This window comes from Apodemus sylvaticus, chromosome X (assembly GCF_947179515.1).
Source record: "Apodemus sylvaticus chromosome X, mApoSyl1.1, whole genome shotgun sequence".
Lineage (NCBI taxonomy): Eukaryota > Metazoa > Chordata > Mammalia > Rodentia > Muridae > Apodemus > Apodemus sylvaticus.
In genome coordinates this window covers 16,567,512-16,594,990 of record NC_067495.1, presented here as the reverse complement: position 1 = coordinate 16,594,990, position 27,479 = coordinate 16,567,512, and the positions used below count along the sequence as shown (strand labels likewise).

Genomic DNA, 27,479 nt, shown 5'->3' with positions numbered 1-27,479 from the left:
ATGGACCTGGTCAGGTAGGATTTTAACATTGATCCTAATATTCTTTGTTTCTGGTTTGAAACAGTGGTTGAAATTGAGATGCTGATTTGGGGAAACTGAACTTGGGCTTTTGGTACACACAGAGTTCCTGTTTGACATGTTTCCTCCACTGACTAATGAATGCCACCTGCTGCAGAATGGAAGTCCATCAGAGCAGCACTGAATGGTTCTTTCTTAGACGAGATCCCAGAATTAGGTATTGGGACAGGGCTGCAAGTTAAGCTTCCAAGATCAATTACTAAATCACAAATGTCCCTCTCCCTTTAAAAACTGTTTTCAGAAAACGAAGACCAGATGACAACGAGGATGACAACCTCCAGCCACCTCATCCCAAGAGGACTAAGACAGACCAGGCCTTACAGGACACTCATGCTGAACAGGTAGGAACCATGGCCACATAGATGACCATTCTGACTCACTGCTCACAATTCAGTGTACATTTCCATCCCCACAATGGCAAAAGAACCATCCCAGGTGCCCTCATGAAAGTCTTCTCATGGGCTGTAGAGGCTTTGAGCCAGAGCAGGACTTTTAATGTTGTCTTGAGCATGGCTTCACTGTGCAGTAAAACAGAGAAACAGTTAATAAAGGCTTTCCCAAGCAATCCAGGAGGGATTGGGTTCAAGTATTTTCTCCACTGCACAAATGGGAAGGAGAAATCACATGCCACCTGGTATGTTTAGGACACAAAAGAACTTGAAGAGCATAGTGCTTTGATAGTAGCTAGCTACAGTGCTCTTCTTTGTCCTCCCTGGCAAACCTGAAAGCAAACTGGGGGTTGTGTGAAGGCATTTTGGAAAGCTTTAGTGACCCTTACACTGAACAGCTAGCATTTCAACTCCAGAAGTCTTACATTTAATAACTAGTGTTGGGCAGTTATAACTGCAGGCTTTGAATTCAAGTATAACATGGTAAGGAGAGAGCATTGTAAAGGCTTTCTGGACAAGTCTCATCAGGCAATGAGTAAGTATGATTCACTTTTACCTTTCTTGAGAAAGAGAACAATGGTTTATCAGCATGTACCACTCCTGCCTCCAGGACATAAACACAGGTAGGTTTTGGATAAAATGTACCTAGAGTCTGGGTCTCAGGTCTACCCCTGTCAGTGAATTAGTTCTCTTGAGCAATAGAATTTCCTGCTCCTGTTGCCTACAGTCACCCGAGTATAAATACTGGCCTTTATTTCCAAGGTCAGCATCTTTAGGCATTTGAATGTAAATGTGCTTCCTGGATCAAAGTTATGAGACATGGCTGTCCCAACCCGACGCCTGGAAGCTTCTGTGCATGTCTGTATTGTAGATACAGAACAATCACTTCTCAGTGTTTGCCCTCTGATGACTGAGTCGAACATACCATGGAGAGTGTAAAGCAAGTGTTTAGATTACACTAGTACAAATGCCAGGCCTTTACTATGCTAGTGATCTCATGGGAACTGGTTTAAGTCTTTGTGCTCAAGTTCCATGGAAGAAACAGTAATAAGACCAATGAGAGAAATCCATTAGGGATGTCACATATACTTCAGTTAGAGTTCTGTGCATGCTCAATTTCCTGCAAATGTTGGTTTAATGGCTATTTGCCAGTCAACAAGGTATGTTCAGGTGTCTGATGGAATGTTTGGTAAACTGTTTTATTTCTTTCTGGTATTAGCAGTATGTAGCCTTTGCTGGGTTATGTAATCATCATCCCAATGGGACATCAAAAGGCCTGAGAGGAGAATCTCTTTTTAATACTATTTTTTAATCTTTGAAATTTAATGCATAGATACCATATGTCTTCCTCATATTCATCAGCAATCTCTCCCTGCACCTCTCCACTGGATGACTCCCAACACATGCCCTTCCAACTTTCATTTCCTCCTTTTCATTATATGTGTATGTTACTGTTTAAATCAGTCTGTACATTGAGTCTACTCAAGTGCACAAAACTGTGGGGTCACTCACAGAATCACACATAACTGACCAGTGACCATCTACACTGAGGGAAGTGACTCTCCTCCACCAAACGTTAGTGACCATCGGTGCCTCAGTAGAGGTTCGGCAGCAAAAAAAAAAAAAAAGCCCTTCTAGTTCATTTATTTGCCTTTTTCATGTTCAGGTCTTGTGCAGGCAACCATAACAAATATGAGTTCACATGTTCATCAGCCATACATTCACCAAAGGACAACATTTCACCGTGTTCCTATCTGTAATCTGGCTCTTAAATCCTTTCTGCCTCTTAGTTGACAGTGTTCCCTGAACCTTTAGGGAGGGGAAGGTGGATAGAGATGTTCTCTGTGTGGTTGAGCACTCACAGTTGTTTAGTATCAGAACATTGGAGAGTTATGTGTTTCTGCATTGTCTACTACTCCTTGCACCTAGAAGCTTCTCTAATCAGAGCCAAGAGCAGTTCAGACATACAGATGTACACATAAATATTTACAGAGCAGTTTAACAAAAAGATAACTTAGCAGAACAACTGTATGTACCCCTCAGCACTGTGCTGTCCCAGCCCACAGGACAGTCAACATTGTATAGAACCAGCACTCTTTTAAGGCTGCTCAAAATCTGCCCTGTTGGAGGAACAGGAGATCAAGTCCCTGCCTATTTTGGAGGACAACCTCATCTATGGAGTCAATGGAGTCGAGAGATCAGTTATCCCCTGCTGAAGGCATTGGACGTCTTGCTCAATGGTGCACATAGCTCTGTGTATGTAGAGTTAGAAAGAACAAGAGAAGAAATACCTGTCCCTGCTCCCACAGCTCTGAAGCCAAGTAGCATAGAGATAGTAACAGCAAAGATAGTTTCCATGCTGGAGCGACTCAGATAAGTGGAGTCTCCAGGGGATGTGGATTGATCTCACAGGTGAAAAAATTCTCCAGAGTGATAATAAACTAAACAAGGAAACATATAAATAAGGACGCAAAACTCAGTGCTCTCTCCATTCTTCCAATTTTGAAAAACCAAGACAGAGAAGCAAGGTATAAGGCCATTAAGGCACGCCCACCAGGTTCCATCCAGGGGGAGAATAAAATAATTGCCAGGAGGGGGAAATAGCTTTCATTATACAAGTGAGCGTAAATTGAGGGGACATTTGTTCCACTAGAGATCACACAAAGTCCCAGGCCAGATATTTGGGTTAATGAAAGACCTGGCCAAGCACCCTTTTGCCAGTTGCAGTGCCATGGATTATCAGCATAGAGGTGATCACCGAGAATGGCAATTCCTTTATAAAAGGGTGGTGGGGAATGGTAGCACAACCAGCAATCTTCAACAAGTACAGGGGAAGTTTCATTTAAGGTAAGAAAAGTCTGATTAAAGAAAGGACAAGATTTTTAGTGGGAGCTGGCTATACAGGCAGAATAGTGGCTGATGGCCTAGCTGGTGGCCAGAGGGGAAATACAGAAGGTAGGGTGGTGTCCTGTTCAATTCCTTTAGGAGGAACAGGATGAAGTACCAACACAAGATTTGGTCCAACTGGGACTTTCTGGGCATGATATAATGGCACTTTAAAGAGCTTAATCGAGAAAATAATACCTGCATTGAAGCCAAGTACATAGAGGCACTCATAAACTCATAAGACTCCACTCATAAACTTTTTGCAAATATAGATTGGGAACTTTTGCATAGGTGGTAAACTTAATTGGTAAAGGTGTGTACCATCCCTTTGTAGAGGGATTAGAGGCCTTTCAGGATTCATCATCTGTTAGAAAACTAGCTGGGGGTGTACAATTCTGTTTTACTTGAATGTAATCTCATGAGGAGAAGTCCAGAAGCTCTCCCAAGGGTCCCAACCAACCAAAATAAATCCTGTGGATGTCTTAAAGAAAACAAATGGCGATCAGCAGTGGAACCAAGATGACAGGGTCCAGGCAGGCCTTGCGCCCGCTACCACTGACCTTCGCTGGCCATCCAGCTGCAAGCTGTGGCAGATTTATAGCGCCTTTCACCACACAGAAGCTATAAATCCTGTGGATGTCTTAAAGAAAACAAATGGATCTTGGGCGCCAGAGAAATCAGACAGGCTGTGGTACACAAATATAACCCAAGGCCAACATCACGGGGGTCTAAGCCCAACGGGCGTTGGCCTGCACCCAGGCCCTGGGCTGTTCGGGGGGGCCATCGGTGTGCAAACCCGGCCAGGAGGTTGCTTGCCAGGCCCAGCACACTCTCCCTGCCATTTTGACTATGGGACGCCAGAGAGTTCTACCAGGCAAAGTCAGCTAAGAGTCATAGCCCAAGGCTAACATAGCAGGGGTCTACGACTGACAGGCCTTGGAGTACCCCCAGGCCCTTGGCTGCTCGGTGGGCCATCTGTGTGCCAACCCGGGCAGGAGGTTGTTAGCCTAGCAGACTCCCCCAGCACTTTTAGGGAGCACAGGCACGCACACCAACATCCTGGCCACCTGACAGAGCCAATTAACTGTCATAGCCTGAGGGGAACTTTGCTCAGGCCTTAGCCTGCCAGGCTTTTGCCTAGACTCAGGGCCTAGGCAACTAGGCTAGCCTTGTGTGCACCAACCCGGTTGGGAGATAGGCTGCCCAACAGAGTGAACAGCACTTGGAAAAGGTCCCATGGCAGCATAGACCATCAGCACACACTGAAGGAGCAAACGGGCACCACCTGGTTCACACAGACAACCTGGGGCAAGGCACACTAGGGCTGCAAGGGCACCCAAGAGGAGGGCAGCGCATTAGCAATCTGTAACAGGGCAAACCCAGCCATCCAGTGTTGTAGAAATAGCCATATAGCCTCACAGGAGGCACAAATACCAGCCAGAGACAAGACCAACTAACGCCAAAAATAACAAGATGGCGAAGGGCAAACGCAGGAACACTACTAACAGAAACCTAGGCAATATGGCAGCATCTGAACAAAACTCTCCAACATCAGCAAGTCCTGATTACACAAACACACCAGAAAAACAAGATTTGGATTTAAAATCACTGTTCATGATGCTGCTAGAAGAACACAAAAAGGATATAAATGAATCTCTTAAAAAAAAAATACAGGGGAACAAGAATAAGTGAGAAACCTGTATAATGGAATCAAAAAAAAAACACTTAAAGAAATTCAGGAGAATAAGGCTCAAGAGATAGAAGCCAATAAAGAAGAAACACACAAAAAAATAAAGAAATGCAGGAGAAAGTGAGTCAAACACCAGAAGTCATGAAAGAGGAAACACAAAAATCTCTTAAAGAATTACAGGAAAACACAAACAAGCAAGTGAAGGAGCTAAGCAAAACCATTCAGGATCTAAAATCAGAAGGAGAAACAACTAAGAAATCACAAAGGGAGACAACTTTGGAGATAGAAAGCCTTGAGAAGAAATCAGGGTCCATAGATGCAAATATCAACAACAGAATACAAGAGATGGAAGAAAGAATCTCAGATGCCGAAGATACAATAGAAACCATTGAGTCAACAGTCAAAGAAAATGCAAAATGCAAAAAGCTTGTATCCCAGAACATCCAGGAAATCCAGGATACAATGAGAAGACCAAACGTAAGGATTATAGGTATAGATGAGAGTGAAGATTTACAACTGAAAGGGCCAGCAAATACCTTCAAAAAAATTATGGAAGAAAACTTTCCCAACTTAAAGAGAGAGAAGCCCATGAATATACAAGAAGCCTACAGAACTCCAAACAGACTGGACCTGAGCAGAAATACCTCCTGTCACATAATAATCAAAACCCCAAATGCACTAAACAAAGAAAGAATATTAAAGGCAGTAAGAGAAAAAGGCCAAGTAACATATAAAGGAAGACCTATCAGAATCACACCAGACTTCTCACCAGAGACCATGAAAGCTAGAAGATCCTGGGCAGATCTCATGCAGACTCTAAGAGAACACAAATGTCAGCCAAGACTACTACACCCAGCAAAACTCTCAATCACAATATATGGAGAAACCATGATATTCCATGACAAAACTAAATTTACAAAACCAGCTCTACAAAGAATAATAGGAGGAAAGCTCCAATACAAGGAGGGAAACAACACCCTTGAAAAAGCAAGATAGTTACTTACCTTCTTTCATCAAACCCAAAAGAAGATAACCACTCAAATATAAAAATAACATCGAAAATGACAGGAAGTAATAATTACTATTCCTTAATATCTGTTAACGTCAATGGACTCAACTCCCCAATAAAAAGACATAGACTAACAGACTGGATAAGGAAACAGGACCCTACTATTTGCTGCATACAGGAAACACACCTCAATGTCAAAGACAAAAACTACCTTAGAGTAAAAGGCCGGAAGACAATTTTACAAGCCAATGGTCTCAGGAAACGAGCCGGAGTAGCCATTCTAATATCAGATAAAATTGACTTTCAACCTAAAGTCATCAAAAGAGATACAGAATGACACTTCTTGCTGGTCAAAGGAAAAATCCACCAAGAAGAACTTTCAATTCTGAACATCTATGCACCAAATGCAAGGACACCCTCATTCGTAAAAGAAACTTTACTAAAGCTCAAAGCACACATTGCACCTAACACAATAATTATGGGTGACTTCAGCACTCTACTCTCCTCAATGGACCGATCAGGAATACAGAAACTAAACAGGGACACAATAAAACTAATTGAAGCTTTGGACAAACTGGACTTGACTGATTTTCACCCTAAAACAAAAGAATATACCTTTTTCTCAGCACCTCATGGTACCTTCTCTAAAATCGACCATATAATTGGTCACAAGACAGACCTCAACAAATATAAGAAGATCGAACTAATCTCATGCCTCCTATCAGATCACTATGGAGTAAGAGTTGTCTTCAATGGCAACAAAAACAACAGAGAGCCCACATACACATGGAGGCTGAACAATAATCTACTCAATGACACTTTGACCAAAGAAGAAATAAAGAAAGAAATCACAGACTTTTTAGAATTTAATGAAAATGAAGGCACAACATACCCAAATCTTTGGGACACAATGAAAGCAGTGCTAAGAGGAAAACTCATTTCCCTGAGTGCCTCCAAAAAGAAAATGGAGACAGCATATACTAGCAGCTTAATGGCACACCTGAAAGCCCTGGAACAAAAAGAAGCCAATTCACCCAGGAGGAGTAGAAGACAAAATCATCAAACTCAGGGCTGAAATCAGTCAAGAGGAAACAAAGAGAACCACACAAAGAATCAACTAATCCAGGACTGTTTTTTTTTTTTTTTGAGAAAATCAACAAGATAGATCACTAATAAGTGGATATTAGCCTGGAAAACTGGAATACCCAAAATATAATCCACATATCAAATGAGGTACAAGAAGAACAGAGGAGTGGCCCCTGGTTTTGGAGAGACTCAGTGTAGCAGTATAAGGCAAAACCAGAATAGGGAATTGGGAAAGGGTGGGTGGGAGAACAGGGGGAGGGAAGGGGATTTATGTGTCTTTCGGGGAATGGGGAACCAGAAAAGGGAAAATCATTTGAAATGTAAATAAAAATATATCGAATGAAATAAAAAAATTAATAAAAAAAATGATCCAAAAAAAGAAAAGAAAAGAAATGGTAGGCCATGTTTTACTTGGTCTACACTCAAAATCTCTAAAATTTAAATATGTGGCCTTTTGACATCCTGAAGGGGGGCAATCAGCAGTAGCCAATATCTCTCCTTTAATCTGTTTATAATTTGTCTAATTTTCAGCTAAATAGAATTGCTATGAAAAGAGGGATGTTGAGTGTGTAGATGTCTGCGATGTCAAGATTAGTAGGAGGCATCCAAAGGTGTTGAAGACTGTGGCCATTTTCAGTGATTAATATCAGAATCATACTTTGTATCAGTATTAGCATACTCTGGCAGCTAGCATGTTCCTTTGGCATCATGCAGAAAAAAATACAAACATGCCCTCTTCTCTACACTCAGAAAGTTCCCTGGCATTAAAATTTTAAAAATTTTGTGGTATACAGAGATGTGATTCTCCCATTTTTTATTTATAAAAATATTGTTGTCAAGTTTTATGGGCCTGTTCCACAATATTTTGTCTTTGAGAATTATGAGGAATCTCAGTAATGTGACTAATATCAAATTGTTAATAAAACATCTCAAATGACTGACTGTAATAGTCAGTTATAATACTTGTTTTAATCTGACTTGGAACATTCAGTGTAGAAAAATAACATGTAATGACTAATTTTATTTTTTGTTGTTGCTTCTTCTGTTAAAAGAGTTGTAACTAGAAAGCTTGAAAAGTTGTCAATAGTCATATGTATATTTTTAATTAATTTTTTAACTTGAATTGTATTTGTATAAATAATTGTAAACTTTATGAATTAGCAGTATCTTAAAAAGGAGCAATTTCAAGCAATTGTAAGCCATGATATATATATATATATGTATATGTATATATATATATACATATACATATATATATATATATTAAAAGTTTGATTTTTAACATTTTAAAAATAGCAACTACAGCACACAATTCAATTATCTGTGCTGAATCAAGGGGAAACTCAAAATAATAAACATGCGATCTAATTATATGAGCTTTACTCTCATCATAGATGCATTTTTATAGGATGCATGTATAGAAATATAAAAGCATTATGGAAGTAAATTTTAATAATTTTTCTTTTGGATAAAAATCATCAACTCTGTCAAAAAAGGCTATGAAAACCATTAACAATAACTAATTTAACTGCCACTTGAAACAAGAAACAAACATTTCATCAGGCACTTAAAACATTCATCTTAAAAGTATTTCTATGATTGTATCTTGTAACATTTTATTATTGCGCCTAATCTTCATTGGAGGATGTCAAAACATTATTTGGAGAGATTTTACATTAACGTTCTCTTTGTGAAAAAATGGAAGTGAACATCAGATAGAGGGCTAATATCCAATATATATAAAGAACTCAAGAAGTTAGACTCCAGAAAACCAAACAACCCTATTAAAAATTGGGGTACAGAGTTAAACAAAGAATTCTCACCTGAAGAAGTTCGGGTGGTGGAGAAGCATCTTAAAAATGCTCAAATTCAGTAGTCATTAGGGAAATGCAAATCAAAACAACCCTGAGATTTCATCTTACACCAGTCAGAATGGCTAAGATTAAAAATTCAGGAGACAGCAGGTGTTGGAGAGGATGTGGAAAAAGAGGAACACTCCTCCACTGCTGGTGGGGTTGCAAATTGGTACAACCACTCTGGAAATCAGTCTGGCGGTTCCTCCGAAAACTGGGCACCTCACTTCCAGAAGATCCTGCTATACAACTCCTGAGCATATATACCCAGAGGATTCCCCACCATGTAATAAGGATACATGCTCTACTATGTTCATAGCAGCCCTATTTATAATTGCCAGATGCTGGAAAGAACCCAGGTATCCCTCAACAGAAGAGTGGATGCAAAAAATGTGGTATATCTACACAATGGAGTACTATTCAGCCATTAGAAACAATGAATTCATGAAATTCTTAGGCAAATGGATGGAGCTAGAGAACATCATACTAAGTGAGGTAACCCAGACTCAAAAGGTGAATCATGGTATGCACTCACTAATAAGTGGATATTAACCTAGAAAACTGGAATACCCAAAACATAACCCACACATCAAATGAGGTACAAGAAGAAAGGAGGAGTGGCCCCGTGTTCGGGAAAGACTCAGTGAAGCATTATTCAGCAAAACCAGAACGGGGAAGTGGGAAGGGGTGGGTGGGAGGACAGAGAAAGAGAAAGGGGCTTATGGAACTTTTGGGGAGTGGGGGGCTAGAAAAGGGGAAATCATTTGAAATGTAAATAAAAATTATATCGAATAAAAAATGTTAAGACAAAAAAGTGGAAGTGAACATATATCATAAACTGATGACAAATACTTATGGTAGCTTTCTCCAAGTTATGCCTCTCAATATTTATTTTGCATTTACCTTGAGAATATCAGAGGCTTAAATCCTCTTGTGGCAAGCTTAAAACAGTGTCTTAGCCAAATGATTTATCTTAACACCTTTCGAAAATTATTTATTTCAAGATTTTAAAAGCCCATTGTTAAGAGCAAAGGCCTGCAATAAAATTTTCTAAACAATATATATCAAAATTTAAGATCTTAGCTTCTTGTATTCAAGCAGACAAAAAAACATTTTTCCCACATAAGGTAAGACTATTAGCCATTTCTTGAGAGAAACATTTTAATGAAATTGTTTTATTGGTTTTTTTAAAGTTAGCTTATGCTCTTTTAAGGTTAGAAGCGAATGCTTTTATAATTATCAGGATCCACAAAGTAAAAAAACAACCCTTTAAATCTATAATAATTTTGTATGTAGTAGGCAGGCCAAATTTTAATGCCTTCATAATTTTAGCATAGCCTTATTAATCTTTCACAGATCTAAGTTTGAACTTTATTTTAAACCACATCTGTATGAATCTGTTTAAAATGTTGTTTTGGCCAGAAACTCTCTAGGTGAGGCCTATAAGATAAGTCTAGACCTACACCCACCGGTCCTGCAAGGAGTAGGCTGTAATCAGAACCATTGTATGAAGGTCAAATAACAAAAGGAACCTGTAATATCAAAGCATAACTATAATTTTTGAAAGCAAAACCCAGTTTTAAACATTCTTTTCTCCTCAAAATTAATTGTGAATACATTACGTTAGCACTGCAAAGTTTGTCCATCAGCTTGTATGTTTGAATGTATGACAGTGTAACTTATTGAAGAGACATTATTTTAAATCTTATTTTTTATAAGTCTAATGTCTAGGATAAGAACCACATAAAACATTATGTAAATTTAGAAATATCTTAGAGGACTGTTTTTCTTGGATTGTGTCATGTCACATGTTACTTAAGATAGCTCTAACCCTGAATTATCAGTTTTAAACTTACCTTTTGTTACCATCATTATTCCTTTTAAATCATGTCCAATAACTTATGAGACACTAATCTATAGTCAAGACATGCAAAACATTTATACCTTTAAGACCAATTAGAAATAACGAAGAAGCGGTTATACAAATCTCATAAATTTAAACCAAACAAAATTGTTTTTTCTTTTTTTATTTACATTTCAAATGATTTCCCCTTTTCTGACTCCTCATTCCCCGAAAGTCCCATAAGCCCTCTTCCCTCCCCCTGTTCCCCCATCCACCCCTTCCCACTTCCCTGTTCTGGTATTGCCCTATACTGCTATACTGAGTCTTTCCAGAACCAGGGGCCACTCCTCAGTTCTTCCTGGATATCATTTGATGTGTGGATTATGTCTTTGGTAATCCAATTTTCTAGGCTAATATCCACTTATTAGTGAGTGCATACCATGATTGATCTTTTGAGACTGGGTTGCCTCACTTAGTATGATGTTCTCAAGCTCCATCCATTTGTCTAAGAATTTCATGAATTCATTGTTTCTAATGGATGAATAGTACTCCATTGTGTGTGTGTGTGTGTGTGTGTGTGTGTGTGTGTGTGTGTGTGTATGGCTGCTATGAACATAGTGGAACTTGTATCCTTATTACATGCTGGGGAATCCTCTGAGTATATGCCCAGAAGTGGTATAGAAGTGTCCTCCGGAAGTGACATACCCAGTTTTCTGAGGAACTGCTAGACTGATTTCCAGAGTGGTTGTACCAATTTGCAACCCCACCAGCAATGGAGGAGTGTTCCTCTGTTTCCACATCCTTGCCAACACCTGCTATCTCCTGAATTTTTATTCTTAGCCATTCTGACTGGTGTAAGGTGAAATCTCAGGGTTGTTTTGATTTGCATTTCCCTAATGACTAATGATGTTGCGCATTTTTAAGATGCTTCTCAGCCATCCGAAGTTCTTCAGGTGAAAATTCTTTGTTGAGCTCTATATTCCATTTTTTAATAGAGTTATTTGGTTTTCTGGGATCTAACTTCTTGAGTTCTTTGTATATATTGGATATTAACCCTCTGTCAGATGTAGGGTTGGTGAAGATCTTTTCCCAATTTGTTGGTTGCCAATTTGTCCTTTTGATGGTGTCCTTTGTCATACAGAAACTTTGTGATTTTATGAGGTCCCATTTGTCAATTCTTGGTCTTAGAGCATAAGCTATTGGTTCAGGAACTTTCTCCCTATACCGATGTCCTCAAGGGTCTTCCGCAGTTTCTTTTCTATTAGCTTCAGAGTGTCTGGTTTTATGTGGAGGTCCTTGATCCATTTGGAGTTGAGCTTAGTACAAGGAGATACGAATGGATCAATTCACATTCTTCTACATACTGACCTCCACTTGAAATAGCACCATTTGGTGAAAAGTCTATCTTTTTTCCACTGGATGTTTTTAGCCCCTTTGTCAAAGATCAAGTCGCCATAGGTATGTGGGTTCATTTTTGGATTTTCAATCCTATTTCATTGATCTGTCCGGCCTGTCACTGTACGAATAATGTGCAGTTTTTAACACTGTTGCTCTGTAGTATTGCTTGAGATCAGGGATACTGAATCTCCCAGAATTTCTTTTGTTATTGAGAACAGTTTTAGCTATCCTGGGTTTTTTGTTATTGAGATGAATTTGAGAATCGGTCTTTCTAACTCTATGAAGAACTGAGTTGGGATTTTGGTGGGGATTGCATTGAATCTGAATATTGTTTGGGCAAAATGTCCATTTTAGCTATATTAATCTTGCCAATCCATGAGCATGGAAGATATTTTCCGTTTTCTGAGGTCTTCCATTTCCTTTTCAGAGACTTGAAGTCCTTGTCATACAGATCTTTCACTTGTTTGATCAGTCACAACAAGGTGCTTTATATTGTTTGTGGCTATTATGAAGGGTGTCATTTCCATAATTTCTTTCTCAGCCTGCTTATCCTTTGAGTATAGAAAGGCTACTGATTTGCTTGAGTTGATTTTATAACCTGCCACTTTGCTGAAGTTGTTTATCAGCTGTAGGAGTTCTCTGGTGGAGTTTTTGGGCCCTTAGGTAGACTATCATATCATCTGCAAATAGTGATAGTTTGACTTCTTCCTTTCCAATTTGTATACCTTTGACATCTTTATGTTCTCTAATGGCCCTAGCTAGTACCTCAAGTACAATACTAAAAGATAAGGAGAGAGGGAGCAGCCTTGTCTAGTCGCTGTTTTTAGTGGGATAGCTTCAAGATTCTCTCCATTTAGTTTGATATTAGCTACCAGTTTGCTGTTTATTGCTTTTACTATGGTTAGGAATGGGCCTTGAATTCCTGTTCTTTCCAAGACTTTAAGCATGAAAGGGTGCTGAATTTTGTCAAATGCTTTTTCAGCATCCAATGAAATGACCATGTTTTTTTTTTCTTTTAGTTTGTTTATGTAGGGGATTGAATTGATGGATTTCCTTATATTGAACCATCCCTGCATCCCTGGGATAAAGCCTACTTGATCATGGTGGATGATCATTTTGATGTGTTCTTGGATTCGGTTGGCAAGAATTTTATTCAGTATTTTTGCATTGATGTTCATAAGGGAAATTGGTCTGAAGTACTCTTTCTTTGTTAGATCTTTGTGTGGTTTTGGTATCAGAGTAATTGTGGCTTTGTAGAAGGAATTGGTAGTGTTTCTGCTATTTTCTGGAATAGTCTGAAGAGTATTGGTGTTAGGTCTTCTTTGAATGTCTGATAGAATTCTGCACTGACTCCATCTGGTCCTGTACTTTTTTTGGTTGGAAGACTTTCTATGACCCCTTCTATTTCTTTAGGGAGATGGGACTGGTTTGATGATCTATTTGGTCCTGATTTAATTTTGGTATTTGTTATATGTCTAGGAAGTTGTCCATTTCCTCCAGATTCTGCAGTTGTGTTGAGTATAGGCTTTTGTATTAGGATCTGATAATTTTTTGAATTTCCTCAGTTTCTGTTGTTATAGCCCTCTTTTCATTTCTAATTTTGTTAATTTGGATACTGTCTCTGTGCCCTTTGGTCAGTCTGGATAAGGATTTTTCTATCTTGTTGATTATTCTCAAAGAACCAGCTCCTGGATTTGTTGATTCTTTGTATGGTTCTCTTTGTTATCACTTGATTGATTTCAGCCTTGAGTTTGATAATTTCCTGTCTTCTTCTCCTCCTGGGTGAATTAGCTTTTTTGTTTCAGAGCTTTCATGAGTTCCATTAAGGTGCTAGTGTATGCTCTCTCCCGTTTCTTTTTGAAGGCACTCAGGGCTATGAGTTTTCCTCTTAGCACTGCTTTCATTGTGTCCCAAAGTTTTGTGTATGTTGTGCCTTCATTTTCATTAAATTCTAAAAAGTCTCTGATTTCTTTCTTTATTTCTTCTTTGGCCAAGGTGTCATTGAGTATTGTTCAGCCTCCATGTGTATGTGGGCTTTATGTTAGTTTTGTTGCTATTGAAGACCACTCTTACTCCATAGTGATCTGATAGGAGTCATGGGATTAATTCGAACTTCTTATATTTCTTGAGGTCCGTCTTGTTACCAATTATATGGGCGATTGTGGAGAAGGTACCATGAGGTGCTGAGAAACAGGTGTATTTCTTTGCTGTACCCTGAAATGTTCTATAAATATCAGTTAAATCCAATTGGTCCAAAGCTTCAATTCGTTTTACTGTGTCCCTGTTTATTTTCTGTTTTCCTGATCATTGAGGAGAGTGGAGTGTTGATGTCACCCACAATTATTGTGTTAGGTGCAATGTGTGCTTTGAGCTTTAGTAAAGTTTCTTTTACGAATGAAGGTGCTCTTGCATTTGGCGCATAGATGTTCAGAATTGAGAGCTCTTCTTGGTTGATTTTTCCTTTGACCAGCAAGAAGTGTCCCGCAGTGTCTCTTTTGATGACTTTAGGTTGAAAGTCAATTCGGTCTGATATGAGAATGGCTACTCTGGCTCATTTCCTAAGACCACTGACTTGTAAAATTGTCTTCTAGCCTTTTACTGTAAGGTAGTTTTTGTCTTTGACACTGAGGTGTGTTTCTTGTATACAGCAAAATGTAGGGTCCCGTTTCCTTATCCAGTCTGTTAGTCTATGTCTTTTTATTGGGGAATTGAGTCCATTGATGTTAAGAGATATTAAGGAATAGTGATTATTACTTCCTGTCATTTTTGATGTTATTTTTATATTTGAGTACTTATCTTCTTTTGGGTTTGATGAAAGAATGTTACTCTCTTGCTTTTTCCAGCATGCAGTTTCCCTCCTTGTATTGGAGTTTTCCCCATTATTCTTTGTAGGACTGAGTTTGTAAAAAGATATTGTGTAAATTTGGTTTTGTCATGGAATGTCTTGGTTTCTCCATCTATAGTGATTGAGAGTTTTGCTGGGTATAGTACTCTTGGCTGACATTTGTGTTCTCTTAGATTCTGCATGAGATCTGCCCAGGATCTTCTAGCTTTCATGGTCTCTGGTGAGATGTCTGGTGTAATTCTGATAGGTCTGACTTCATATGTTACTGAGCCTTTTTCTCTTACTGCCTTTAATATTCTTTCTTTGTTTAGTACATTTAGGGTTTTGATTATTATGTGACGGGAGTTATTTCTGCTCTGGTCCTGTCTGGAGTTCTGTAGGCTTCTTGTATATTCATGGGCATCTCTTTCTTTTGGTTAGGGAAGTTTTCTTCTGTAGTTTTGTTGAAGATATTTGCTGGCCCGTTCAGTTGTAAATCTTCACTCTCATCTATGCCTATAATCCTTAGGTTTGGTCTTCTCATTTTTGTCCTGGATTTCCTGGATGTTCTGGGTTACAAGCTTCTTACATTTTACTTTTTATTTGACTGTTGAGTCCATGGTTTCTATGGTATCTTCAGCATCTGAGATTCTTTCTTCCATCTCTTCTATTCTGTTGTTGATATTTGCATCTATGGTCCCTGATTTCTTCCCAAGGTTATTCAATCTCCAAAGTTGTCTCCCTTTGTGATTTCTTTGTTGTTTCTATTTCTACTTCTGTTTTTAGATCCAGGATGGTTTTGATCTGTTCCTTAATTTGTTTGTTTGTATTTTCCTTTAATTCTTTAAGAGTTTTTTGTGTTTTTTCTTTCATGACTTCTGTCAGTTGACTCACTTTCTCTTGCATTTCTTTAAGTTATTTTTGTTTGCATTCCTTCTTTATTGGCTTCTATCTCTTGAGCCTTATTCTCCTGAATTTCTTTAAATTATTTTTGTGTTTCTATTAAATGGGTTTCTAATTCATTCATGTTCCCCTGTATTTCTTTAAGAGATTCATTTATGTCCTTTCTGTGTTCCTCTAGCAGCATCATGACCAGTGATTTTAAATCCAAATCTTGTTTTTCTGGTGTGTTGGGGTATCCAGGACTGCTGCTGTTGGAAAGTTGGGTTCAGACGCTGCCATATTGCCAAGATTTCTGTTAGTAATGTTCCTACATTTGCCTTTTGTCATCTTGTTATCTCTGGCGTTAGTTGGTCTTGTCACTGGCTGGTGTTTGAGCCTCCTGTGAGGCTGTAAGGCTATTTCTCCAACACTGGATGGCTGGATTTCCCCTGGCACAGATTACTGATGTGCTGTCCTCCTCTTGGGTGCCCTTGGAGCCCTAGTGTGCCTTGCCCCATGTTGTCTCTGTGATACTGGTGATGCCCGTTTGCTCCTTCAGCAAGTGAGGATGGTGGATGCTGCGGGGACCTTTTCTGAGTGCTGATCACTCTGCCGGGCAACAGATCCCCCAACCAGTTTGGTACACACATGGCTATCCTAGCTGCTCAGCCCTCAATCCAGGCAAAAGCCTGACAGGCTTAGGCCCGAGCAATGTTCACCTCAGGCTATGTCTCCTAACTGGTTCTGACAGGTAGCCAAGATGGTGCCATGCACCCCTACAAGTGCTAGTCAGTATGCCAGGCAAATGATCTCCTGGCTGGGTTGTCACACAGATGGCCCACAAGACGTCCAGGGCCTGCGTGCAGGCCAATGACTGTCAGGCTTAGACCCAAGTAATGTTAGCCTCAGGCTATGTCTGTTAGCTGGCTTTGTCTGTTAGAGCTCTCTGGCGTCCTGTAGCCAAGATGGCAGAGTGCACCTTCTGCTAGTGCTAGACAGTCTGCAGGGTAAACAACCTCCTGGCCAGGTTGGCACACAGATGGCCCACCGAGCTGCCTAGGGCCTGGGTGCAGGCCAATGCTTGTCAGGCTTAGACCCAAGTGATGTTAGCCTCGGACTACGTCTGTGTACCTGGGCCTGTCAGATCTCTTTGGTGTCCAGGAGCCAAGATGGAGGAGTGCCTCTCGTAACTGACTGGCCGGTCTAATGTGGCCTCAGTGTAGTGAAAAGTGTTGTAACTCTGCCGCTGCTCACAGCTTCGCTGGCTGGTAGTGGCCAGTGGTAGCAGGCACAGGGCCTGCCTGGACGCCCACGCCTTGGTTCCACTGGTGGTGGCCCTCTCTGCTGGACAAGCTGCTGCTGCCGCCGCCGCCGCTGCTGCTGCTACTGCCATCACCGCCGCCCCTGGAAATCCAAATTTTTCTTTTTTTTTTTTCAAGCTGTAATTTTAAGGGGATCAAGCACCTTTAACCCAACCATCATCATGGTAGAAATTTTCTAGGAGAAATATCCATTAGTCTACTTGTCCCAGAACTGCTGGCCCTTTTTCTCAAGCTGTATTTGACTCCTAGTTAAGAATGTGAGGTACCTTAAATCAGCTTCCTCTGTGTATACTACGACTGGCATACTGCCAGCAGATAATGTTTTTTGTTTCTTTATTTGTTGTTTGTTTTTACCATTTTTTCTTTTTTAACATGAAACATTAAACAATCATCCAAACAACAAGGACAAACATAAATTGACACACGTATAGACAGGTTTTGGTGCACCAATGACAGACAATAGACAGAGAGGGAACTTAATATTCCAAAGAGATCCAAATATCTTAACCAGAATTAAAGATATCTTCAGTAGGATCCAGAGAGGAAGCAGGACATCTCCACCTTTCCTCTCCTCCCCAGGAGAGTTTTGAAATACCTTTTATCCATTTTTATTTTTTGGATATCACATCCTGCATGTGGAAAAACTGCTTTTCTGAAACCTGCTTTTTATCTCTCTTGGTTAAGATTTAACTCCTTCTCTTCTTTTTTTGTCTGGGAATTTTGCCAGAGAAGGGAGGGGAGGAACAGTGGCAGCCACTAATAGTTACTCTCCATGGCCCTGCTTTTTTTAAACCTCTGTTGGGTTCATAAAAAGAGAAAGAGGATTACCTCACTTAGTATGATGTTCTCTAGCTCCATCCATTTGCCTAAGAATTTCATGAATTCATTGTTTCTAATGGCTGAATAGTACTCCATTGTGTAGATATACAGAGAACATCATACTAAATGAGGTAACCCAGACTCAAAAGGTGAATCATGGTATGCACTCACTAATAAGTGGATATTCACCTAGAAAACTGGAATACCCAAAACATAATCCACACATCAAATGAGGTACAAGAAGAAAGGAGGAGTGGCCCCTTGTTCTGGAAAGACTCAGTGAAGCAGTATTCGGCAAAACCAGAACGGGGAAGTGGGAAGGGGTGGGTGGGAAGACAGGGGGAGAGAAGGGGGCTTATGGGACTTTCGGGGAGTGGGGGGGCTAGAAAAGGGGAAATCATTTGAAATGTAAATAAAAAATTATATTGAATAACAAAAAAAGAGAAAGAAAGTAAAGAAGGAAAAATTCATGCATGTACTGTCAGTTGGTAGTGCAAAAAAATATTTAAAAAATTTTTAAAAAAAGAGAAAGAGATTTAGAGAATGTGGTATACGGTGGTGTGGAGGAAGGGGAGTGTCTAGGCAGACACACACACACAGACGTGGTATAGAATAGAGCTTATTCAGAACGGAGGATGAAATTAAATGGGGTAGTGGAGGCAGAGAAAGGCAGAGAGAGAGAGTGTGTAGAGAAGTAGAGACCGGCCATGACCATATGGAGAAAGGTGGAAGGGGAGGAGAGAGCCCAAGAGTTTCTTTGCAATTCAGGACTTACACTCTGCCTGTGAGCTGTTTTTACTTTTGATTTCTTTAGCTGCTTCAGTTGCCTTGGACTTCCAAAGAACAAATTCTCCTCCAGAGAGAGTGGCTCGGACAAGCTGGATAAATTCCTTAGGTATGAGCCAGCCCTCTGTGGAAGGCTCTAAGTGCCAAACTGAAGAGAGCAGTCTGCCCATATGCTGTGACTGCAGGTTTTAATATTTCTAAAATTTTAAAGTCAAAGGGCTTGTTTTGGCTCTGGCTTTTTCTGGGTATTTGTCTTTGAAATAAATCCTGAAGTTAGAGTCATCTGTCCTTCTAAATCTCATAGCACGTTTAAGAGGGCTACTTGCTCCCTGCAGCTCTCTACCATTTGGTGGAGAGAAGAAATCTCTACAGTGGCTCTCCTGCGGGCAGCTTTCTCCTCCAAGTTAGCATGCTCCCCGGGAGATAGAGTGTCAGCACCTGGACTATGACTAGATTTCAGAGTTTGTAGAAAAGGATGGACTTTGGTGTTTTTGAGAAATTAGAGAAAAGAACAGACATAGACAGGGACTGTTTTAAATGCCTCTCCTCCATATCAATCACAACAGTGGCGGTACGGATAAGAGAGCACAGAGACAGTGTCTAGAGGAGTGCTTTTTCAGAGAACGCTCTCCCTCAGAAGCTAGATCCTGGAAGCAGGAGTAATTCTTAATAATATCATTAATAAGAGTCCAGTAGCTAAAGGCAGTAACTGGATTTTTTTTCTGGACCAAAAGTTGCATAGTAATCTCTAAAACAATCATCTACTCTAGTCCATGTTTTCTTATCTATGGTTCCTTCCTCTGGGAACCAGGGACAAATTTGTCTGACATTTTTTCACCCTGGCCCCTCGCATCTTGAGAGATTCCTTGAGCCTTAAAACAGGCTGAATAAATGCTTGTCCCATGTCTCACCTTCTCAAGACGATGTCCCCATGGAGATTTTACCCTGGCCAAGCACTGGTGGGTCAACTGTGCCTTGACCTAATCCACTCCTGGAGCTGTGCAGGTAGAGCTCTTCCCTGAGTCCTATGGTCTCCTTCTCCTTGAGCACTCCACAGGGGATTCACTGTTGAGCTCCAGAGTGGCCCGACCCACAGGACAGTCAGCAGGGTCCCTGGACCACCTAGAAGAAGGCAGGAGACTAGAGACACAAGAGATGGACAGCAAGACAGTATTCTGATCAAGCTGTCAAATTATATTTTTCACACAAGGCAATTTAAAGGGAAGCACACAAGGTTTGGGAAGGGTTAAGGGTGAATAGTCTCAGGGGGCTGACATCATTTCTCAGACACAGTTTATCAGAGATTCTTGGAAAAGCTAGTTATTGCGGCTGGAATCTTGGCATGATAAAGGGGGTTATGAAGAGGTGAAGTGGAAAGGAGTTGCTATTGTAACCTATCTACAGATGAGCTTTGAGAGGAAGGGGTTTTGAGATCTAAGGAAGAAAGACTCCTGGCATCGAGATCTAAGTGAGAATGACTCCTGGTATTGAGATCTCCTGGCATTGAAATCTAGGTGGGGATGGCTACTGGTATTGAGATCTCTTGGCATTGAAATCTCAGTGAGGATGGTGCCTGGAACCATGCAGGAACAATGGGCTCAGCAGCAGTAGTGTTTGACCATGTTTACAATACCAGGCATACACATACTCATGTGGCACATTCTTCAGATCCAGTCAGGAGAGCATTTGGTTACCCCAGGAACAGAATTGCCAGTATTATACCATTGGCCTGCTCATGCCTTCGAGGTCAGTATTATACTTTAGAAGGTCTACCCACAGGTAAGTCCACTCATGATGTTTTCACTCATGATAGGCATCATAAAACCTTCTACTTATAGGGACATTAGCTATCTCAGAGAGTTTCAGGTGAGTTCAAAACTGATTTCCCCGTGCACACTAACAAAACCGAGAAGTGTCTAAACTAGAGTCCAGACCAGTGACAATAGCATGTATTCTTATGGCTACCTCTGGGGCTGACCTAACCATAGGGAGCTAAATTGTTTGTGGTGCTGACACTTATTTGCTAACTTGTAGCTTTAGGTAAGCACTCTGTTACTACAGTTCACTTTAGAGTCTGAGTTGCTGTCTGAAGCCCACTTGTGTTCTACAGGTGTGGTGTAATTAATTTTATTTTGAAAATTGCTCACAGCTTAAGGTCTGATCAAATTTCAACTTCTGGTCTTCAAAAAGCCTAGCTGAGCCACCTACCTATGCACAGAATTTCACAGATGAATGTCATTTATCCCTTGGTCCTTTGCAGAGTGGTATTAATTTAACAGCCTGTTTCCATGGCTGTCCCCTAGCTCAAGAGGTTGTGAACTGTTTGGTGGGATCAGGGAAAGTGAGGGAGTCATTTTGAATGTGAGGGGCCTCTGGGAGTTCATAATCAAAGGACTCCAGTGAATTTGCCTTGCCTTGTCAGTTTCAGGTGGTAGACAACAACATGTAATTCCAGGAGTTCAGACATAGAAGAATTGAATTTCATTACACTCTTGGGGTTCATAGAAATGAGAATCTCTAAGGTATACCAGAATGGAATTGGGTGGAAATCCAGAACTGAAGATATATAAAAAAAAAAAAAAACGTTGAATTAACTAGGTTCTCCAGTTAGGAAGCATTTACAGTTCTACATCGTGAATACACATGAATTACCATTCTGATCTTGTCATGGTCTTCCATGATAAGTTTCTTTCTTACAGGTCCATTTTCCCAGATTTTGTGTCTTTAGTCCACTGAGGCTCACTCTCTTTCCACCTACTGTGAAGCTTGAAGGTCTGTGAAGCTTCTTAAGGTGCTGTCTTTCTTCTGCCCTGTGATTCTATCCTGCTGTCTGCATTCCTTCCTGCCACCTAGCCTTTGGCAGCTTTTTTCCTCCACCTGCTCACTCCACCTTACTTTTGACATCTGCTATCTTGCTTTTCTATAGCATATGGGGAGAACTCAATCTGGGTCACCTGCCAACTTAAAGCACAGAAATGTTTAAAATGCCAAGTGTTGCCTGCAGAGGTGGCAAGTACACCTTGTGTGACTTGTGTGTACACTCTCTGTGTCTGTAGTGTGCTTTCCTCAAGTCCTTCCTCCTCTTCTGTGGGCATCACTGGATTGTCCCTTGTGTTTCTGCCAACAGAATAATGACCTGCACAACCTGTTCCTGGATAGTTTGCGAAACAGTCTGGGTGGTCTCTGTGTTCCTCATCTTCCTCTACCCTTCTTCCATTACAGCCATCCATTAGGATATATGTCTGTTCAGCTCAGTTAGGTACCCTATTCCTGTAGAGTTCTCACTGGACAGGCAAGTCCTCTGATTGTTCTTGACATGTCTTCTCTTGCATATCCATGGCTTAAAAATTTCCCAAAGGCCACAGATCTCTATCCTAGCAGCATATAACTGCCCCTTGAAATTCTTCTCACCCTTCTCAGGTTCTTGTTCTCCTTAGTAGGCAGACTCTTCTTGCTAATATTCCTCCCTTCCTGCAATGTGTAGTGTGGGTCACTTTTTTTGTTTTAATCATTTACTTTTTGATATTATAGCATAATATATTTTTGATATTATAGCATATTTTCATTCCCATTTCTCATTCTAAACCCTTTCATATATGCCTCCTTTTGCTCACTAAATCATGTCTTCTTTGTAATTAGTTGATCTTACAATGCACACAAACTCTCTTTCACATGCGCGCACACACACACACACACACACACACTTTCTTACTTAGAAATACATGCTGTCCAGTATGTATCATATTACTTTTATGTACATTTTTAGGACAGATATTTGGTGTGGATAACCAGTAGTTGTGGTATGGTTTCCCCCTATCAGCTTCCCTTATCCTCCATCAGCTTTTCTTAGTTGCCTGTAGTTCTTTTGTAGCATTGAGTTCTCCTAGGTATTCCTTGTTCATTGTCATGTCTACTGTGGTTGTTCTCTTCAGTTCATGTTTATATAGTCATCATTGTTAGATTGTATGGTTTGACTATTTGACATTCTTCAGAGACATAGTCTCACAGCACAGTCTTTGACCCTGTGGTTTTAACAATTATTTGTTGTATCAGTTGAGACTGAGGTTCACAATTCTCCATTCTATGAGGTGTATTTTTTTAATAGTCTGATGGAAGAGATGTTTTATTTATGTGGCCTGGCACTGCACTGCTCTGTGGGTATAGGGAAAATATATGGAATGCCATTAGGGATTATGCTGGTTTGGTAAAGTGGCAGATAGTGTTTCTGTCCCCATTTACTTAAATATATTTTTCTAAGAAGGTGGCTAGCTTTCTTGCATTAGGCATTTTTCTTGTCCTTTGAGAAGGTCTGATGAGAGGTGAGTGAGCTATAGGTTACCACAAACATATGTGTGCCACTTGTGCCCCCTTAGGTTTTAAGTACCACACTGACTATATGGTGATTCACAGGTATCATAGTTGTGTAGGGCTTTTGGTTGATTCCCTGGTTTGGAAGCTTGTCTTCATGAAGGCCAGGCTTTATCAAAGCTAGTCCTACAGGAGAAAGATTTCATGTCAGTTCCAGCTGGTGGTCACTGGGTATGGGATGAAATTCTTATTCAGTTAGTAAACAGATAAGCAACTGTTTTGATTGACTGGGCATTAAAAGGACATATTCCTACCCAGCATTCGCCCACAAGTGTAGCCCAGGTAAGTAGGCTGTGAGGCAAACTGAGAAACTGCCTCCTGCAAGGTGGTTCTTTTGCCTGTCCTCAAATAGAACTTTAGCAGTTTCATGTTGTCCTCAGCTTCTTTGGATTTGAAGTAACCCTGCAAATTTGACGAAGACTTTGAACCAAATACAGCCTTGCTTTTGCACATAGATAGAACCTACCTAGCCATTGTGAAGCACACTTGAAAATTTTGAATAGTGAGAATTCTTCTCCAGCAACTTCACAGATGTGTACTTTATCTTGCAGTGTGTGTGGATTGGCAAGTACTTCCTGAAAACATGTGCATATCTGCGTTGAAAGTGCATAGGTATCATGAGTGGGTGTTGTGTAGCTGGAACAATGTCTCAGCAGTTGGGAACACTAGGTCTGGTATATACCATATATATATATGAAAAGTGCTACATGTAAATACACACACACACACACACACACACACACACACACATATATATATGTATGTATATGTATGTGTGTATTATATGGTAAAAGTGCTATGTATAAAAATAAGTAAGCAAGAAAGTAAATAAATAAGTAAATAAATTTTGTGCTACCTGCAGATTATTACTGTAGTACTTACATGGGCTATTCTTTCTCTACTTTCCTCTGAGACTCCTTTCACACATGTAGATAGCCCTTAAACCATTCAAACACATTTCTCAGATACTCACACACAGGTGCTTTTGGTTCAGCGTGTCTTACAGACAGTCTTTGAATGCATGAGTCTAGTTGCATGATTACTGTTATTTGATACATGTGGGTGATGTACAGAGCTGAGGAACTTCACATAATCTGAGAATGGTGACATGTCTTGGTTTCAGTCCTTCTTAAAGCCACCTTGGGAAAAATGGCCTCAGGAGCTATAAAAGCCAATATTGTTCAGTGTTTTAGATAAGGCTCACTGTGATCACATCCTCTTCCTTTGATAGTCCTAATATTGGAGAAAGATGTTGCTGTGTGTATGAACATGAACGTGTATTCCTATACCTAAAGACATGGAACCCATGGTCCCAAGCATGATAGGAAAATATTCTAGCACTGACTTACATCCCTGGTCAACAGAATTCTAGAGTATGACTCTGTTTTGGAGATCTCACATAGTATTGCCAATATGATAGATTGAAGTAATCTCAAGAAAAGACAATTTTAAGAGAAAACGCAGAAACACGATATACTAAGGCCACAAATAGTAGACCAATGGGTGTTAGTCATCAAAAATGCTGATCTGTCACTTATTATAGCTTTAATTGAAAAATGTCAAAAACATATAAGATATGAGAAGAGCCTAGAATTGCTGGAGGAGGTGCACATCTGTCTGCTCTCATAGATATGTAGTGAAAGATCCTGTTATTTGTAGGTAAGTATGTGTGCCCATATATGTGAATGGAGTGTTTCCCATTATTTCTTTGCCACACTGGCAGTTGGAATTGTATTCCATCTACTTGCTTTGGACCCAATCCCTACCCCATTCTGCAGAATTGCTTGCTGCTTGATCCTGGAGGATGGGAACTTTCTTCCGTGATACATGTAGTTGGAATGCCTGCTTCAAGCATTGCCAGTGGATACATGTAATAATCTGGAGCAAGAGAGCCTCTCTTTGAACCTTCTCCCTGACAATTCCCAGGAAATGGCTTTGAGGCCCATTGGAGAATGCTTTCCTGTCCTGTCAGATGGGTTGTATTTGACACTGCTTCACCAACAGGACTGCTGTCAGGAGGGGATGAATTGCACAAGCAATTGCATATTATTGTATATGAAGTCTTTTGTAGATGCCAATATTCTTCAAGGGGCACAAGAAATGATGAGTACATGAGAGCCACTCACTTTCTGTTTTCTTCCAGTTAACAAACAACGACAATGGACGTAACCACAGCAACATCAATAACACCAATTGTGAGAGAGTTCCAGGTAACAACTTAAGCGAGAGCACTGCTGAAGAATATTCCAACATTCATGAATTATCACAAGAGGAGGACTATGAAGTATGCCAAGAGGTACATCTTTACTCCCACATTAACAACATCTTGAAGGAAGCTCATCTTTACAGCCGCAGGCAGAGAGGACAGTCAAGCCTGACCAACTAAGAATTCTTTTCTTGTATGTAAATTTCAATGGCATACATGCAAAGCAGTCCTGTCTTTTGTCTGTATTTTCAGTAAGAGGTCAATGGGCTTTGTATTCTTTTGTTGTGATGCTCTACCACTTTAATCTCAAAATGGTATTCATGTTAAAATGTTAGCATAATGACTTCTCCTGAGACTGAACATATTACATGTCCAATTCAGGTTTGTTTCCAAGATACTAATTTAGGGTATCCATTTTAAATGTCATTCAAGATGTAATTTTCTTTTTTGAAAAATCAAGGGAAGTCTTCCTGCCACCATTCACACCAGAGAGCCAGGAGACTCCACAGACTTCTGTGCACAGCCCTCCAGGAGAGAGTGATCTCTCAGCAGCACTTTCACTTTTTTTATTGTTTAGGGTTTATTGTTTTTTATTATTATTTTCTTTTTTATAGGCTTGAATTTTTCTTTCGTCTTTTAATTTTTTTTCTATATTCTTTGTTTACATTCCAAATGATTTCCCCTTTCCTGGTTCCCCCCTCCCCATATGTCCCAGAAGCCTTCTTCTCTCTACCCATTCTCCAATCACTTCCCTCATTTTTCTCTGTCCTGGTACTCCCTATTATTTTCTATATTCTTTGTTTATATTCCAAATAATTTCACCTTTCCCGATTACCCCCTCTCCATAAGTCCCATAAGCCCTCTTCTCTCCACCCATTACCCAATCACCCCCTCCCACTTCTCTCTCCTGGTAATCCCCTAAGCCTTTCCAGGACCAGGGCCCTCTCCTTCCTTCTTCTTTGGAATCATTAGTATGTAAATTTTGTCTTGGGTATTCAGAGCTTCTGGGCTAATATCCACTTATCAGAGATTGCATTCCATGTGTATTCTTTTGTGATTGGGTTACCTCACTTAGGATGATATTTTCCAGTTCCAACCATTTGCTTAAGAATTTCATGAATTCATTGTTTTTAATTGCTGAGTGGTATTCCATTGGGTAAATGTACCATATTTTCTGTATCCATTCCTCCATTGAGGGACATCTGGGTTCTTTCCAGCTTCTGACTATTATATATAAGGCTGCAATGAATGGAGTGGAGCATATGTCCTCATTGCATGCAGGGGAATCCTCTGGGTATATGCCCAGTAGTGGTATAGCCGGGTCCTCAAGAAGTGTCATGCCCAGTTTTCTGAGGAATCGCCAGACTGATTTCCAGAGTGGTTGTGACATCTTACACTCCGACCAGCAGTGGAGCAGTGTTCCTCTTTCCCCACATTCCTGCCAACACCTGCTGTCTCCTGAGTTTTTAACCTTAGCCATTCTGACTGGTGTGAGGTGAAATCTCAGGGTTGTTTTGATTTGCATTTCCCTAATGACTAATGATGTTGAGTATTTTTTTTAAGGCGAAAATTCTTTGTTTACCTCTGTACCCCATTTTTAATAGGGTTATTTGTTTCCTTGGGGTCTAACTTCTTGAGTTCTTTGTATATATTGGATATTAGCCCTCTATCAGATGTAGGGTTGGTGAAGATCTTTTCCCAATTAGTTGGTTGCCATTTTGTCCTTTTGATAGTATCCTTTAGGAAGAAATAAAGAAAGAAATCGAAAAATTTTTAAAATTTAATGAAAATTAAGATACAACATACCCAAATCTATGGGACACAATGAAAGCAGTGCTAAGAGGAAAACTCATAACCCTGAGTGCCTCCAAAAAGAAAATGGAGAGAGCATACACTAGCAGCTTAACAATGCATCTGAAAGCCCTGGAACAAAAAGAAGCTAATTCACCCAGGAGGAGTAGAAGACAGGAAATCATCAAACTCAGGGCTGAAATCAATCAAGTAAAAACAAAGAGAACCATACAAAGAATCAACAAAACC

At 40.1% G+C, this 27,479-nt stretch overlaps 1 protein-coding gene across 1 annotated transcript; it reads left to right on the top strand.

Annotated features, from left to right (window-relative positions):
* Nucleotides 1-25,619, top strand: LOC127675566 (protein FAM104A-like). Its single transcript, XM_052171630.1, has 3 exons — nt 1-14; nt 320-419; nt 25,377-25,619. The coding sequence occupies exons 1-3, from the start codon at nt 1-3 to the stop codon at nt 25,617-25,619; spliced, it is 357 nt and encodes a 118-aa protein (XP_052027590.1).
* Nucleotides 25,620-27,479: the final 1,860 nt, after the last annotated feature.